The sequence below is a fragment of the Archocentrus centrarchus genome, chromosome 22 (assembly GCF_007364275.1).
Source record: "Archocentrus centrarchus isolate MPI-CPG fArcCen1 chromosome 22, fArcCen1, whole genome shotgun sequence".
In the NCBI taxonomy this organism is placed as follows: domain Eukaryota; kingdom Metazoa; phylum Chordata; class Actinopteri; order Cichliformes; family Cichlidae; genus Archocentrus; species Archocentrus centrarchus.
In genome coordinates, this window is record NC_044367.1 from 25,147,799 (window position 1) to 25,161,293 (window position 13,495).

Below are 13,495 nucleotides of genomic sequence, written 5' to 3' on the forward strand. Positions count from 1 at the left end.
AGGCGTCCTGCGGAGATTTGTTTTTAGCTTAGCTGGAGCACACGAGTGTAATTGCAACCGAGGGAAAGCGACAAGTTTTTCATTTTTGTTCTCATAAAACTGGTTTTCTCAGCATATCCTGCAAAATACCATATATCTTGTAAGTTGTGAATCAGTTAAAGTTTGCTTGTTCTTGTATATTTGTAATTAAGTCGTGATAGTTTTGCTTGCTACTTGACTAACGTGCTAACGAAATGCTAACTTGTGTTGTCGTGGATTGTTTGTTTTAGATAATCATTTAAAAGCCAAGCTAGGCACCTCTTACTGAGTGAAATCTGGATTGCTTACGGAAGAAAGTCACGCGTACCAATAAGGGTTTACAATAATCCCACGCATTGTCTATCATTAAATAATAATAAATAAAACACAACAGCTAAAAAAAAAAAAGTGTATAAAACATCGTTCACTAGGAATAATGTAAGCGTTTGCCCACATCATTAGCTGCTTTAGGTAAACTCTGGGTATTACACAGGTAAATAGGAGGAAAAGTTCACCCGGTTAGTCAATGAATATGAAGGATGCAGTCTACCTAAAAACCCTGAAATATTTATTATTTAAGAAACTATATAATTATGTCAGGGGAAAGAAACCGAGTGAATATGTTCTTTAGCAATAAATGTGTTAGTGTTTGTAAGTAATTCAAGCTCAATCCCTCAATGGAGCAGTAGTTGAATTATTAATTAACCAACCTAAAAGTTTTGATATGCTGATTTCTAATTTCACTTAATGTTTCAAAGAGTCTAGAGAAAGCATATGATAGGGTACCAAGATTGGAACTTGTACGGCATGAGGAAGTCAGGAGTGGCGGAGAAATATGTGAGGGTGACGCAGGACATGTATGAGGACAGTGAGAGAGTGGTGGAGCGGGAGCGACTGATGGGCCCCTTCTTGTTTGTGATAGTGATTGACAGGTTTACGGATGAGGTCAGGCAGGAGTCTCTGTGAACTATGATGTTTGCAGACAACATTGTGATCTATAGTGAGAGTGGGGAGCAGGTGGAAGAGAACCTGGAGAGGTGGAGGTATGCACCTAGAAGTAAAACAGAATACACATGTGTGTGGGTGACAGGTGTAATAGTGCAGTTGCAGAGCAGGAGCAGAGGTAGTGAAGGTGGATGAGTTTAAATGCCTGTGGTCAACCGTCCAAAGCAACGGACAGTGTATAAGAAAGGTGAAGAATAGAGTGCAGGCAGGGTGTAGTGGGTGGAAATGAGTCTCCGGGGTGATTTGTGACCGAAGGATAGCAGCAGTGAAATGGAAGATTTACAAGATGGTATTGAGACCTACTATGATGTATGGTTTGGAGACAGTGGCACCAACAAAAAGTGGAGTTGGAGGTGGCAGATGTTAAGACCTTTTTTGGGAGTGACCAGAATGGACAGGATTAGGAATGAGTACATTGGAGAGACAGCTCAGGTTGAGTGTTTTGGAGACAAAGTTAGAGAGATGAGGCTGAGATGGTTTGGACATGTGTAAAGGAGGGATGGTCAGTGGATATATTGGCCAAAGGATGTTAGCGGTGGAGCTGCCAGGCAGGAGGAAAAGAGACTGTTCATGGATGTAGTGAAAGAGGACATGCAGAGGGTTGGTGTGACTGAACAGGATGCTAGGGAAAAGGTGAGATGGAGGCAGATGATCCACTGTGACATCCCCTAAACTTTAGGGCCTAAAGAGAGCAGCTGAAAGAAAAAGTGGTAGACAGTGTCCAAATTTTTTTAGGAAATTGGTTCTGGTAAAAACACATCCTGATACAGTTATCAATCATGCAGGGTGGATTTTATGCTTTATGGATTTTGATATACAAGTAGAACTACTAAGACATCCCAGCTAGGATGACCAGATATCTGTTGGTTTTCATCATATTCCACAAAAATCTGCATAGTTTGTGACTTATAATTTTCCCCTGATGGTTTCTCCTAAGCAGAAAAAGATGTAGACAAGTTAAGCTACAGGAAATCTATGATGACAGCGTTTGCTGCTTTCTTCAAAGCCATTTACTAAAAGCCAGACTTTTAGAAAAGTGTCTGTTTCACAATGTTGATTTTGAATTTCAATATTGTGCCAGTATATGGGAGGACAAGGGGAAGAAACTTATGTGTATACCCACATAAAGAGGGAGACCTGGCCACCCCATCCTCAGTAAATCTTAGCAGTTCTGCTCACTTACAAATCATCAAATATTGTATGTACAACTGCCAAAAGATTTTGGCTGTATTTCTTTCCCACACCAGGACTCTGACATAGACTTTCCGCTATGCCATTGCACCGTGACCGGGAGAAAAAGGAGAGTACAGCTGAGGAGATGGAGGCGGAGGAGCATGAGCAGGAGGCATCAAGCTCAGAGGAGGAGGACTCTGACACTTCCTCTGTCTCTGAAGATGGGGACAGCTCTGGTGAGAAACTCTGACCTCCACAGGAAACAAGCAGAACATCCCTGTACAGATTATAGGAATTAATCATTGAGTGGATCATTCAGATTTTTAAAAAATGGTCATTGTCAAAGCTTTGACTGAATATTCCTACTCGGCAGAGTAGTAGCACTGTACATCTTGATATTATTTGAGCTACTGAGCTGCTTCCTTCCTCTGTTACAGTCTAGTTTCATACCAAAGGTGTGTTTGTTTGACACTGTCTGCTGTTTAGAAATGGATGAGGAGGACTGTGAGCGGAGAAGGATGGAATGTCTGGATGAAATGTCCAACCTGGAGAAGCAGTTCACTGATCTCAAAGACCAGTAAGGCTGATGCTCTTTTGTTTTTCTTTTTTCTTTAAATATGAGTTTGTCTGAGTTGCATCCATATTTATACCTGCATCTGTGTGCAGGTTGTATCGTGAGCGTCTCAGTCAGGTTAACACCAAGCTCGCAGAGGTGGAGGCTGGCCGGGCAGCAGAATATCTGGAGCCTCTCGCGGTATTGCTGGAGAACATGCAGGTTCGCACCAAGGTGGCAGGTAACTTCAGCACACAGACACTTTCCCATAATGCTCTCCATTCGTTGTTTATGTAACCAGCTGTACGCTGCCATCTGCTAGAGTTGTTCTTTTGTGCAACAGGGCATTGGGTCGCCTACTCCATATTTGCAGAAAGTTGTAGCCTACTAAAATGAATGAAAAATTAAATGTTTACAGAAACACATTTTGCTTGAATTGAAAAACAAACCAACATGTTGTTTTTGATTTAAAGTCCAGGAACATGCAGCAGTTATTTTTATCTAGTGCCGCTCAGTGATTGTACAATTGCAGGTGCCTGTAGAATTCACTGTCTAAAGCAGTGTTTCCCAAAGTCACGAGTGCTGCGATCCACTCAGACACCAGAAAATCCCAGGCTGTTGGCTATAAATTGCTAATACTACCCAGTCATACATAAGGTGCTAATGCTAATATGTGACCCACTTGCCACTGGGACACAAACTTCAATACAAGAGCGGTAAATTAGGTCAGAGTAATGAGTAATATCACAAACTAACCACCTCCTATTACCAGTTTTAATTCACTTTTTATATACATTTATTTAAACATGTAACTATGCATACTTGTGAGTAATTTCAAACTGAATTTCTGTTATAACTGCGGCCCCCCTGCAGTACCTTGGCCCAAACTTTGGGAACCACTGGTCTAAAGCATGGAAAGGAAAAATGCATCCAGTGGACTGTGTTAGTCCACCCTTCAATATCCTGAAAAGGAAAGTAAATCAACCCCCAACAAATCAATAACAAGCAGTATAGTAGTAAGGAAGGTGAATGACTGCTGTGATTCCAGAGCAGTGTGTTTAATCAGGGACCTGTGCATTGGTGCATATCAGACATTTGGCAACTAGTTGGGATTTTCTTTTATATCAATAAGCATTTTTCAATTTAGTTATCCAGTTTTTGGACCTTTGACTTACTCTAAGTTACTAAGTCACAGTGTTGAAATGTGGAGCGATCCTTTGTATGCCAAATCCCTGCTGTGGATGCGTGTCCATTACGGTTCATCCACATCTTCTAAATTTCACTGTTTGGCCTCAACACCAAACTGCTGTTTGAGGATCCCATTAAACTGACTCTTTTGGGAAATGCTGATGACCCAGGTTTAGTTTGATATCACAGAGATTTTCATTGCTCAGGACATGCAAAACAAGCCTTTTTGGCACACCCTTTCTAATAAAGGCAGGATTAGTGATAACATAAGATCTTAATCTCCTCATTCATTTGTATGTATTGTGTCTCCCTCCATTTTCGGCAGGTATCTACAGAGAGCTGTGCCTGGAGTCTGTGAAGAACAAGTACGACTGTGAGATCCAGGCAGCATGCCAACACTGGGAGGTTGGACACAAATTTCATATTCCAGACCATTTTTTATTTATTCAGATGTGTGGCTATTGTGTGGTCTGTGTATGATTGTGGGCGTTTTACACGTTATTGTGTTTCTGTGTGTACAGAGTGAGAAGCTGCTGCTGTTTGATACAGTGCAGAGTGAACTGGAGGAGAAAATCCGAAGACTAGAGGAAGACAGGCACAGCATCGATATCACATCAGGTGAACGCAGTCATTTACATGCAGCTAACTGCCCAACATTTTATTTACATATATACTCTCTCACTGTACACATCAAGCACATTAAAATGAATGCAAGCACAAAACATTTGAGTTTTTGTCTTTCTGTCAGAGCTGTGGAACGATGAGCTGTCAGGAAGGAAGAAGAGGCGAGATGCTTTAAGTCCAGATAAGAAGAGGAGGCGGCCCTCGGTGGTGTCAGATATCCTTCTGATGGCTTTACTGTTGCTCATAGTGATACTACTCATAAATAACTTGACTGCTTTTCCTGTAGCCATGTGTCTGATTGCGTTTCATCCCTGCTCCATGTGTCAGTCACTGCCCTTAACTGTGCTTACGTCCATATATTGTCTATATGCTACCGGATCTGGACATCCTAGAGGACTGGACAGCAATCAGAAAGGTATGTTAATCTGCAGAGTTCCACCCTGTTCCTCCTTTCTCACTCTGTGTTCTTGATTCCTTTTCCTCGCCTCCTCTTCTCGCATCTTAGTAGAGACATGAGTAGAGGCAGCGAGGCAACAGGCATTAAACCAAATTTTCATAATGATATGTGGCATACCTGCATCAAAGGAGATAGCTCCCTTGTGTCCAGAAGCATTTTAGGAATTGAGACATTCAACATGTACTGTATTGATTTCCAGGTCACAGGCAGGACAAGGAGACAAGGAAGCACAAAATTGAGAAATGAGAAAATCCTTTTGTCTTTGTCTTTTGTGGTGGTTGTGTGTGTTTGTGTGTGTGTTTATGTGGGCAACTTTTACAAACATGCATATGTGTGTTCCCCCAGGCTGTGGCTACACTCGGTCCTCACAGAGGGAGGTCTGACTCTGAGAGCGCCGCGTTCCCGTTCAGACCCGACAGAAGCAGGCCCATTCTCAACTGCTGAGACACCCACACAAGCAGTCACATGTTAAAAGGAAAAACACCTCAAGGACCTACAGTGCATGGAAACATCTACATGACACACATGGTGGCAATCAGGTCTGCGGTCATAAAAACACACACAGCTGGACATTTCTCTGAATCTTCCCAGAATCCTTGCACTTCTCTGCTGTCGGTGACTCTGCCTGTCGGTGAGACAGTTGGTAAGCTGCCTCTCCTGTCGACCGGCATGCCTTTAAAGGACAAACAAGAATGGAAGCATTATTGATCCCCACTCGTATGTTGGATATTGCTGCTTTACTTCACTCTCAGGCTCTCTAGATGGTTTCAACCAGCACAGGTTTGTGAATTTTGATAAGAAAACCACAAATTTAAAAAACCTGCTCATTCTTAAGGTTGTGAAAGTGGTCCAGGATTTTCTGTTCTCTTCAGTGTGTAAAAGCCATCGATGCTGCAGTTTAAGCATCACTGAACAATAAAGTTTATCAGGTTATGTGACACCACCATGCAGTCCGTAAGGCCACACAAGCTGCCCGCAGGCCGGCTAAAAGATCACAAATCACATCCTGCACCAAGGCCAGCGCACTGTTTGTCTGAATCTGTATCAAAACTCAGTTAAGTTCTTCCTTTGGGTATATGCCACCTCTCTGCTTAATCATTTTTGTGTAATCTTGCTTAAAAAAAAAAGATGAACGTCACTGAAAACAAAGCTCCACCCTGGTGAGAGGAGTAACTCCAGCAGCACACAGAATGATTTCTGGTGTGAAACTTGAATTGCAGCTTGAGAACGTGCATGAGCTACATCATTTCAGAGCAACTGTTCCTTCAGATTGATTTCAGTCAGTGTTTACATTTTGAACACATCCATTCACTCAGGTGCAGAGATCCTTCATTAAAAATTTAAATCCTCCTGAAAGCTAGTATTTGGTGAGATGGCTTCATCATTAAGATTGTCTTGAGTTAATTGCTTATTGGGTTTGGCAAATTTTTCAGCTGAGCATCAAATTCATAACCAGTTTGACTTTTTACAACTTGCAAACTTTGTTCTTAAAATCATCTACAGCTCTGTGGTGATGGCCAGTTGGAAAAGCAAGCTTATGATCAGGAAGTCACAACCTTTCTGTGCTCAGTGACAAGGTCAAGGAGGTGGTTCGACTTCACAGATTCAGCACGTGTTGTAGATTATCAAAACTTCAGGCTTCCAATGATTATATAAGTCCATTCATTGTGCCATTTTTTTTTTTTTTTGTGTGTGTGTATATCAAGATCACATGCTCTTTTCGACAGTTTACTTTGTTTGAAGGGCATCCAGTAGATATTTCACATAAAGATGACAGTACATTCAGAAATGCATACATTTCCTGTCAGTGAACTGACCTTAAACTAACAACTAAGTGGCTGTAAGAGCAAAAAAAACAGGTGTTATTTCAGTCTGCCTTGTTCAGATAGTATACAGGATTTATGGATACCTGAGCAGTTTAATAATTTTTTTTGACAGTCGAGGCATATTACTCTGCTGTTTACCATTGCATCACAAAGCAGCCTTTGTAATGCACTGAAAATCACACTGACAGAAATATTTTATCCACCAATGCCAGATCTCAGGGTTACTTTGAAGTGAGGCAGATCTGTGCTGACTTTTAATCTAATCTTGCCCACAGTCCACTTCTGCGGTTTCATTACATTCAGCTTGGTCATTTTAGCATAATCAGACAAATATACAGAACAGAAAGCATAATGCTGCTTAAGTGAGGGCCAAATGTCATGCATAAACAACACATGAAAAGTTAAAATGCTGTTGTTGTTCTTCAGCAGGTATTATGTTCTTTACTCTCACATCTACCTCTTCTCTGTCTTGCTGTCTAAAGTATAGTTCATGTTTTTCCTCATGAACATGTAAATCCTGCCATCTTTATGAATGAGAGCAGTTTGTTTGGGTGATTTATTGGTTGATATGGCTGTTCAGCTTTGGTAGGATTTTTTTAATCCTATGGTGATGTTAACTGTATACACAGGTGGAAAATAATAAGCCACCAACACCTTCCCTAAATCATCACAGTGTTGATGATGATGAAACAAAACTGTCATTTGATAGTATTGGGGTTTTTTTATGTTTAGGTGGTGGAGATTTAATATTCAAACTATTTGTTCATGATCTGTTTTCATTTTTCTTTTTTTTTTTCTTCATAATGTTGATGGATTTTACAATTAAAAGTTGTTTTATAAACATGTCCTCTAGGCATCTTTGTCAAAACGCTGCCAACAGAGCTTCTTCCTCTCGATTTCAGCAGCATCTTTGCAACCGATTACTCCACAAAGTTACTGAATATTTCATCGGTATTAATGAAGCAGAGCTCACAGAGTGCTTTACAGCATCTTTAAAAGGAAGCAGCGATGGATGCAGGAACTAAAGAGCAGGCTAAACTGGTCGAGCTCTCAGAAAACAAAGTATATACTGCACATACTCAAAATTATGATTGAGCACACATTTCCTCTTTCAGAAGAACGTGCACTGTTCATCTAATTACCCAATACTTACCACAGGTTAGAGCATATCTCATTGTACATCCTGTGTAATGACAATAAAGGCATTCTATTCTATTCTATTCTATATACAGTTACTAATCTCAGCAGAAAGCGCTCACTGCTACAGTTTTTAAGTTGAGAGGTGACATTTTTGTTTTTCATGCCTCATATTTACTTCAGGTACCAAGTAGAGCTCATTTAAATCCAAATCAATATGCCCTTGTAACGTGTAATAATTTGCACAATAAATAAAACAGGATAGTCTAACACAACTACTATAAAGACACACACTGATCAAGCATAACATTATGACTGCCTACCTAATAACCCCTTTTGCTGCAAAAGTAGCCCTGACCCATTGAGGCATTGACTCCACTGGACCTCTGAAGGTGTGCTGTCGTACCTGCACCAGAATGTTAGCACCAGATCCTTTAAATAAGATGTGAGGTGAGGCCTTTATGGATTGGGCCCGTTTGTTCAGCACATCCCACAGATACTCAATTGGATCAAGATCTGGGGAATTTGGAGGCCAAGTCAACACCTCAAACTCGTCCTGTTCCTCAAACCATTCCTGAACCATTTTTGCTTTGTAGCAGGGTACATTATCATGCTGGAAGAGACCACAGCCATCAGGGAATACAGTGTCCATGAAAGGGTGTACGTGGTCTGCAACAATGCTTAAGGAGGGGGTACATGTCAAAGTAACATCCACATAGATAGCAGGACTCAAGGTTTCCCAGCAGCGTATTGCCCAAAACATCACACTGCCTCCTCCTCCCATAGTGCATCCTGGTGCCAGGTGTTCCCCAGTTAAGTGATGCACACACAGTCGGCCATCCGTGTGATGAAAAGAAAATTCTTGCTTCTAACACATCAACTTTGAGGACAAAATGTTCCCTTACTGCCTAATATATCCCACCCACTAACAGGTGACATGATGAAGAGATCATCAGTGTTATCCACTTCATCAGTGATCATGTTATGCTTGTGTATATTAAATGTATATTAAATAAGCTGCTGCACCTAAAAATTTACATCTGCATGTAAACTGGCCCATCATGGAACAGAGCTGCAGGACCTGCAATTGTTTTTTGACCAAATGCTGGGGAAGGATTTTTGGCAGTTCAGACCAACTGAAGCTGAAGTTTCATCAGATTAAGTTACAGCCTCAAAATATGCTCATACAACTTCCCATTAAGCCATGGCAGAGCGACAACACGTTCAGTACCGGGACGAGTTTACCTTAGTGGAATAGAGCCATCACTATTCTGGTATTGCATTGACTGGTTCAGGAGAGGGATGGCTGTGTATTTACTCTATTTAAAAGGCAAAAATATTTATACTTTGTACAAGTCTTATCATTGAACCTGGAGAGGTGAACATTTATTTTTTAGATTTGTCTGAGCATCTTTAAATACTCTGAAAATGTTTCAAGTGATAAACTGTATAATCAAGGTTACAATAAATCAAAGTATATACTGCAGTTTCACATTTAATACATTTCAACTTTATTATAAAATAATTACATCCTACTTTCTGCTTTGTTTGTCCTGGTGACTTTACAACTGTATACACAACTTACATTAGTAAATATGACACTGACAATTAAAAGAGTCTTTATTAATCTAGCAATAATCACTTTTTACAAAATTCACAGGAAGGTATCCACTATTCCAGTCAGTCCATTAAACTCGTCCTTCTGTGACTGTTTCTTCAAGAAAACACAAGCACCTATTATAAGCCACGTTTTTCCAAGTCTAGGCCATTTTTAAGTCACTGTAACATGATTAAAAGCACTGTTTTACTGCTTCTCTCACTGTGGAATAATAGGAAGAAGCCAAAGTCTCCCACTTCCCACAGGAAAGTCAGTGAAATTCAATTATGCAACATATTTCATCAAAAACTGTCATTTGAGCTCAAGATCAACTCAGTTTAGTTGCAAACAAAACAAGGCTTGATGTGATCTGACTGAAGTCAAATCCAAGAAAGATGCTCACCAGCTGCTAACCAGCTACATTTTATCAATGATAGTGATGATTACAGACAAAAAACAAAATTGCAATGCATTTATTTCAGGGCTAATTGGTGTGTTTCTGCCATAACTGACAGCCAGAAATTGTTCAAATCTCTCCTTCTGTCATCTCAGTGAAATGTCGACTGATGCCGCATCTCAGCCAAAGTCCCATTAAAGACCTCCGGCATTGATGAGATAACAGGCAGCTGTTCCTGGTTTACGTAGCAACGTTCCCACGCACGCACAGTTCACACTGACTTTATTTAATCAGCTTCTTCACGGTGAATATAGATGATTATGAGAGGGCAAAGTGAGGGAATAGCAAAAAGACCTAAGAAATGATGTGATTGGACAAGAAGCAGCAAGAAAACAGGCTAGTGAAGAAGGATGTCCCTCCGGGGCAAACACTATTCATTAAACATTTCCTCACAGTGAATAAATAGATGTTTATGGAAAAAAAGGTAAACTTTAACCAAAAAATTGTTGTCTCACAGCTCAAGTAGAAACTCCCATCAGGCTCAGATGGCATCTTCAGGTGAGGGTGCCTTCTCTGGAGACTGGCTGTGTGGTAGGGACTGCTGAGGAGGGGGAGGGCCCATGGAAGAAGGTGGGAGGCTGTCAGGAGAAGTGGGTCGCATGTGGGGGGCATAGGAGGGCATGTGAGGATGAGGAGCGGGAGGAAGGGGAGGTCCACCGGGAGGGAATCGAGGAGGGAGCATCACTCCTGGAGGCAGAGGAGCCCACACTGATGGGGGGTGGGAGGGAAGAAAGATTAAGATTACAACAATGATATCTAGAGTAAACATTGCTGAATGCGCAAAGATGGCTTAAACTTCTTACTAGGCCTGATGGGAGCCCCCCCAGGTCCCCTGGGAGGGTAGAAATCAGGAGGTGGGGGCCCATAAGGGGCTCTGCGAGCAAAGGGACCATCCATAGGACCCATTGGTGGACCAGGAAGTGGTGGACCCATCCTTGGATCTGCGTCAGGGGGAGTCCTGCGTTCAGGACCGGACTGTTAGGAGACACAAAAGGATGAGAGGCTGAACCACAAATACACACTCTGTACTCACATACGGATGCACGCACTTACCTCTCTATGATCCTGTTCACCAGGTCCAAAGCTGTTTTCTCTGTATGAAGAATCTGCATTGACAAACATTCAGTGAATAAACAGAAATACGAGTGTGAATTATACATTTCGGCACAAGCTAAGAGGGTAGATGCAACTGTTTTTCCTTCTTTATATGTGCAACTTTACTCACTTATAGTCCCCCCCCAAAACATGATAATGAGCAGAAACTTACCTGGCATGTCTGCAGGGATAGAAGGTCCTGGAGGGAGAGCCCGAGGATGGAGAGGGCCAGGAGGGAGGGCGCCAGGAGGACGGGCGCCAGGAGGCAGGGCACCAAGAGGGAGGGGACCAGGAGGAAGGGGACCAGGAAGGAGGGAGTCAGGAGGAGGCAAAAGGCCGAGAGCTCCTGGAGGAGGTGGAGGTCTTCTGTACATGGGAGCCCCTGGTTCTGGAAACATATAGCCTGAGGAAGAGAGAGACAGAGTAAAAGAAGACATTAGCAAAAGGTTAAATCTGTGGTGACACTGAGGAAACAGGAAAGAATGAGTAATGTTTGCCAAATATGAACTGTAAATGGAAACTCAACAATATGTTGTACAAATACTTTTACCAGAGCTTCACAGACAACTTCAGCTTCCAGTGTAAAAACCCAAAATATTATAAAGACAACACACATGCAACGTCAACATGCTTTTAGCACCCACCCAAAAAAAACTAATTATGCATTTAAAACAAACAAGAACATCAATATGCACATGCATACAGAGTAATAATATGCAAGACACCTGTGTTGAATGTTCACTAACTTCCATTATTGGTGTATTCATATTGATTAGTTAGTAGACGGACTTCTGACATTGAATTTTGTTCAAGGCAGTCATTGGCTATCAGTCATTGGCTATAACGGCAGACACTGAACCTCTCACTGTGCAATGGACCTTTTTGGAACCCATAAAAAAAAACTACGCTGATCGAACAGCCCACAATCATACTGTGATACCCAAGTTTAGACTAAGGATTGAAAAATATAAGATGTGCCATGCTGCAGTGTAAATTCTAACTCTGAATTTTTACATGCAAGTGCAGGAATCATCACAGGGAGAACTTCATGCTTGCAGTGAAAAATTAGTTCTTTTACTATTAGCTCACTGTTGTTTCAAAGTGATCTAAATATAATAAATAATAACTACACTGCCCTCCAAAAGTATTGGAACAGTGAGGCCAATCCCTTTACTTTTGCTGTGCACTGAAAACATTTGGGTTTGAGACAAAAGGTCAACATCTCAGCTTTTATTTCCAGGTATTTACATCCGGAATCAGAGTCACAGTTCAGAAGACAGCACCTTTTGTCTGAAGCCATTCATTTTCAAAAGTAAACTTAAAATAGATTAACATAAGACTTAATATTTAATTGCAAATCCTTTCTTTAAATTGACAAAATGTTTCTGTAGACTTCTGAGGTCACTGTACTGCTGTCATCATGTGACATCATCAATGAAGATTAATGAAGAAGAAGCCATGCAAGTCCAAGCCACCACACCTCCACGGTGTTTCACAGATGAGCTCGTATGTTTGGGATCATGAGCAGATCCTTTCTCCAAACTTTAACTTTTCCATCACCTTGGTAAAGTTTAATTTTCATCTCGTCAGTCCGTAAAACTTTGTCCCAGAGTTTTTGAGGCGTGTCTCTGCACTTCTTGGCAAATTCCAGCCTGGCCTTCCTGTTCTTCTTGCAAATTAGTGGTTTGCATCTTCTGGTGAAGCCTCTGTGTTTTTGTTCATGAAGTCTTCTGCGAACAGTAGATTGTGATACCATATTGTTTTTTTTTTTGGTTTTTTTTAAGTCAAACCCAAATCTACACCAAATATGAAGGGACTGGCCTCACTGTTCCAATACTTTTGGAGGGCAGTTTAGATGCTTCACAAACCAAGTAAAGCAGTTCAAACATCCAGGACTTACCTGTTTCAGTAAAGGGTACCAAATAATCTGATTATTTCCAGTGTCTCAATACATCTCAACTTCTACTAGAGTAGCTTTGCATGATTCAAGCTCAAAATAATCCTCCTTTATATTATACTGCCTTGGTGCAGCCCCAAAATAATCCTCTGAAAGAAGCTGTTTTAGCTTCTCTCCATTTAAGGCCACCCTTCACCCTGTTTTCTGATTAGCTGCCCACTGTAAAAACAGGTTTGAATAGGTGCACATGGGGCTTCCATGTGACCATATTAAGGTCTTACAGGGATTACTCTTACATACACTGACCTCATTTCTGAAACTTAAGCCAAATAAGGAAACTAACAGGTCTGCTTTCATTTCTGTTTGCTAAACATTATCTTGATATCTGTGAGATGCTGAGCAAGGTTGGCCATGTGGGCACTTCTAACAGTCTGGTTCTCTCCATATTTTTTCCTCTGGCATATACAC

General features: G+C 41.2%; 2 protein-coding genes across 7 annotated transcripts in view; one reads left to right on the forward strand and one right to left on the reverse strand.

The window, feature by feature from the left end:
* Positions 1-7,689, forward strand: brms1la (BRMS1 like transcriptional repressor a). Its single transcript, XM_030759165.1, has 9 exons — positions 1-139; positions 2,271-2,432; positions 2,683-2,773; positions 2,863-2,990; positions 4,263-4,342; positions 4,459-4,555; positions 4,686-4,775; positions 4,912-4,976; positions 5,364-7,689. The coding sequence occupies exons 2-9, from the start codon at positions 2,294-2,296 to the stop codon at positions 5,460-5,462; spliced, it is 789 nt and encodes a 262-aa protein (XP_030615025.1). The 5' UTR covers positions 1-139; positions 2,271-2,293; the 3' UTR covers positions 5,463-7,689.
* mia2 (MIA SH3 domain ER export factor 2) overlaps positions 5,602-13,495 on the reverse strand; it is a 27,408-nt gene continuing 19,514 nt past the window's right edge. For 3 of the 6 annotated variants that reach the window (XM_030759160.1, XM_030759161.1, XM_030759163.1), the window contains 4 exons: positions 11,303-11,533; positions 11,089-11,141; positions 10,839-11,010; positions 9,469-10,743 (listed from right to left, as the gene is read on the reverse strand). In XM_030759160.1, the coding sequence (XP_030615020.1) occupies positions 10,517-10,743; positions 10,839-11,010; positions 11,089-11,141; positions 11,303-11,533 (683 nt within the window). In that variant the 3' untranslated portion in view covers positions 9,469-10,516. Of the gene's footprint in view, positions 5,692-9,468; positions 10,744-10,838; positions 11,011-11,088; positions 11,142-11,302; positions 11,534-13,495 lie in introns of those variants that run through there. The other 3 variants (XM_030759159.1, XM_030759162.1, XM_030759158.1) reach the window with 3 other exon arrangements.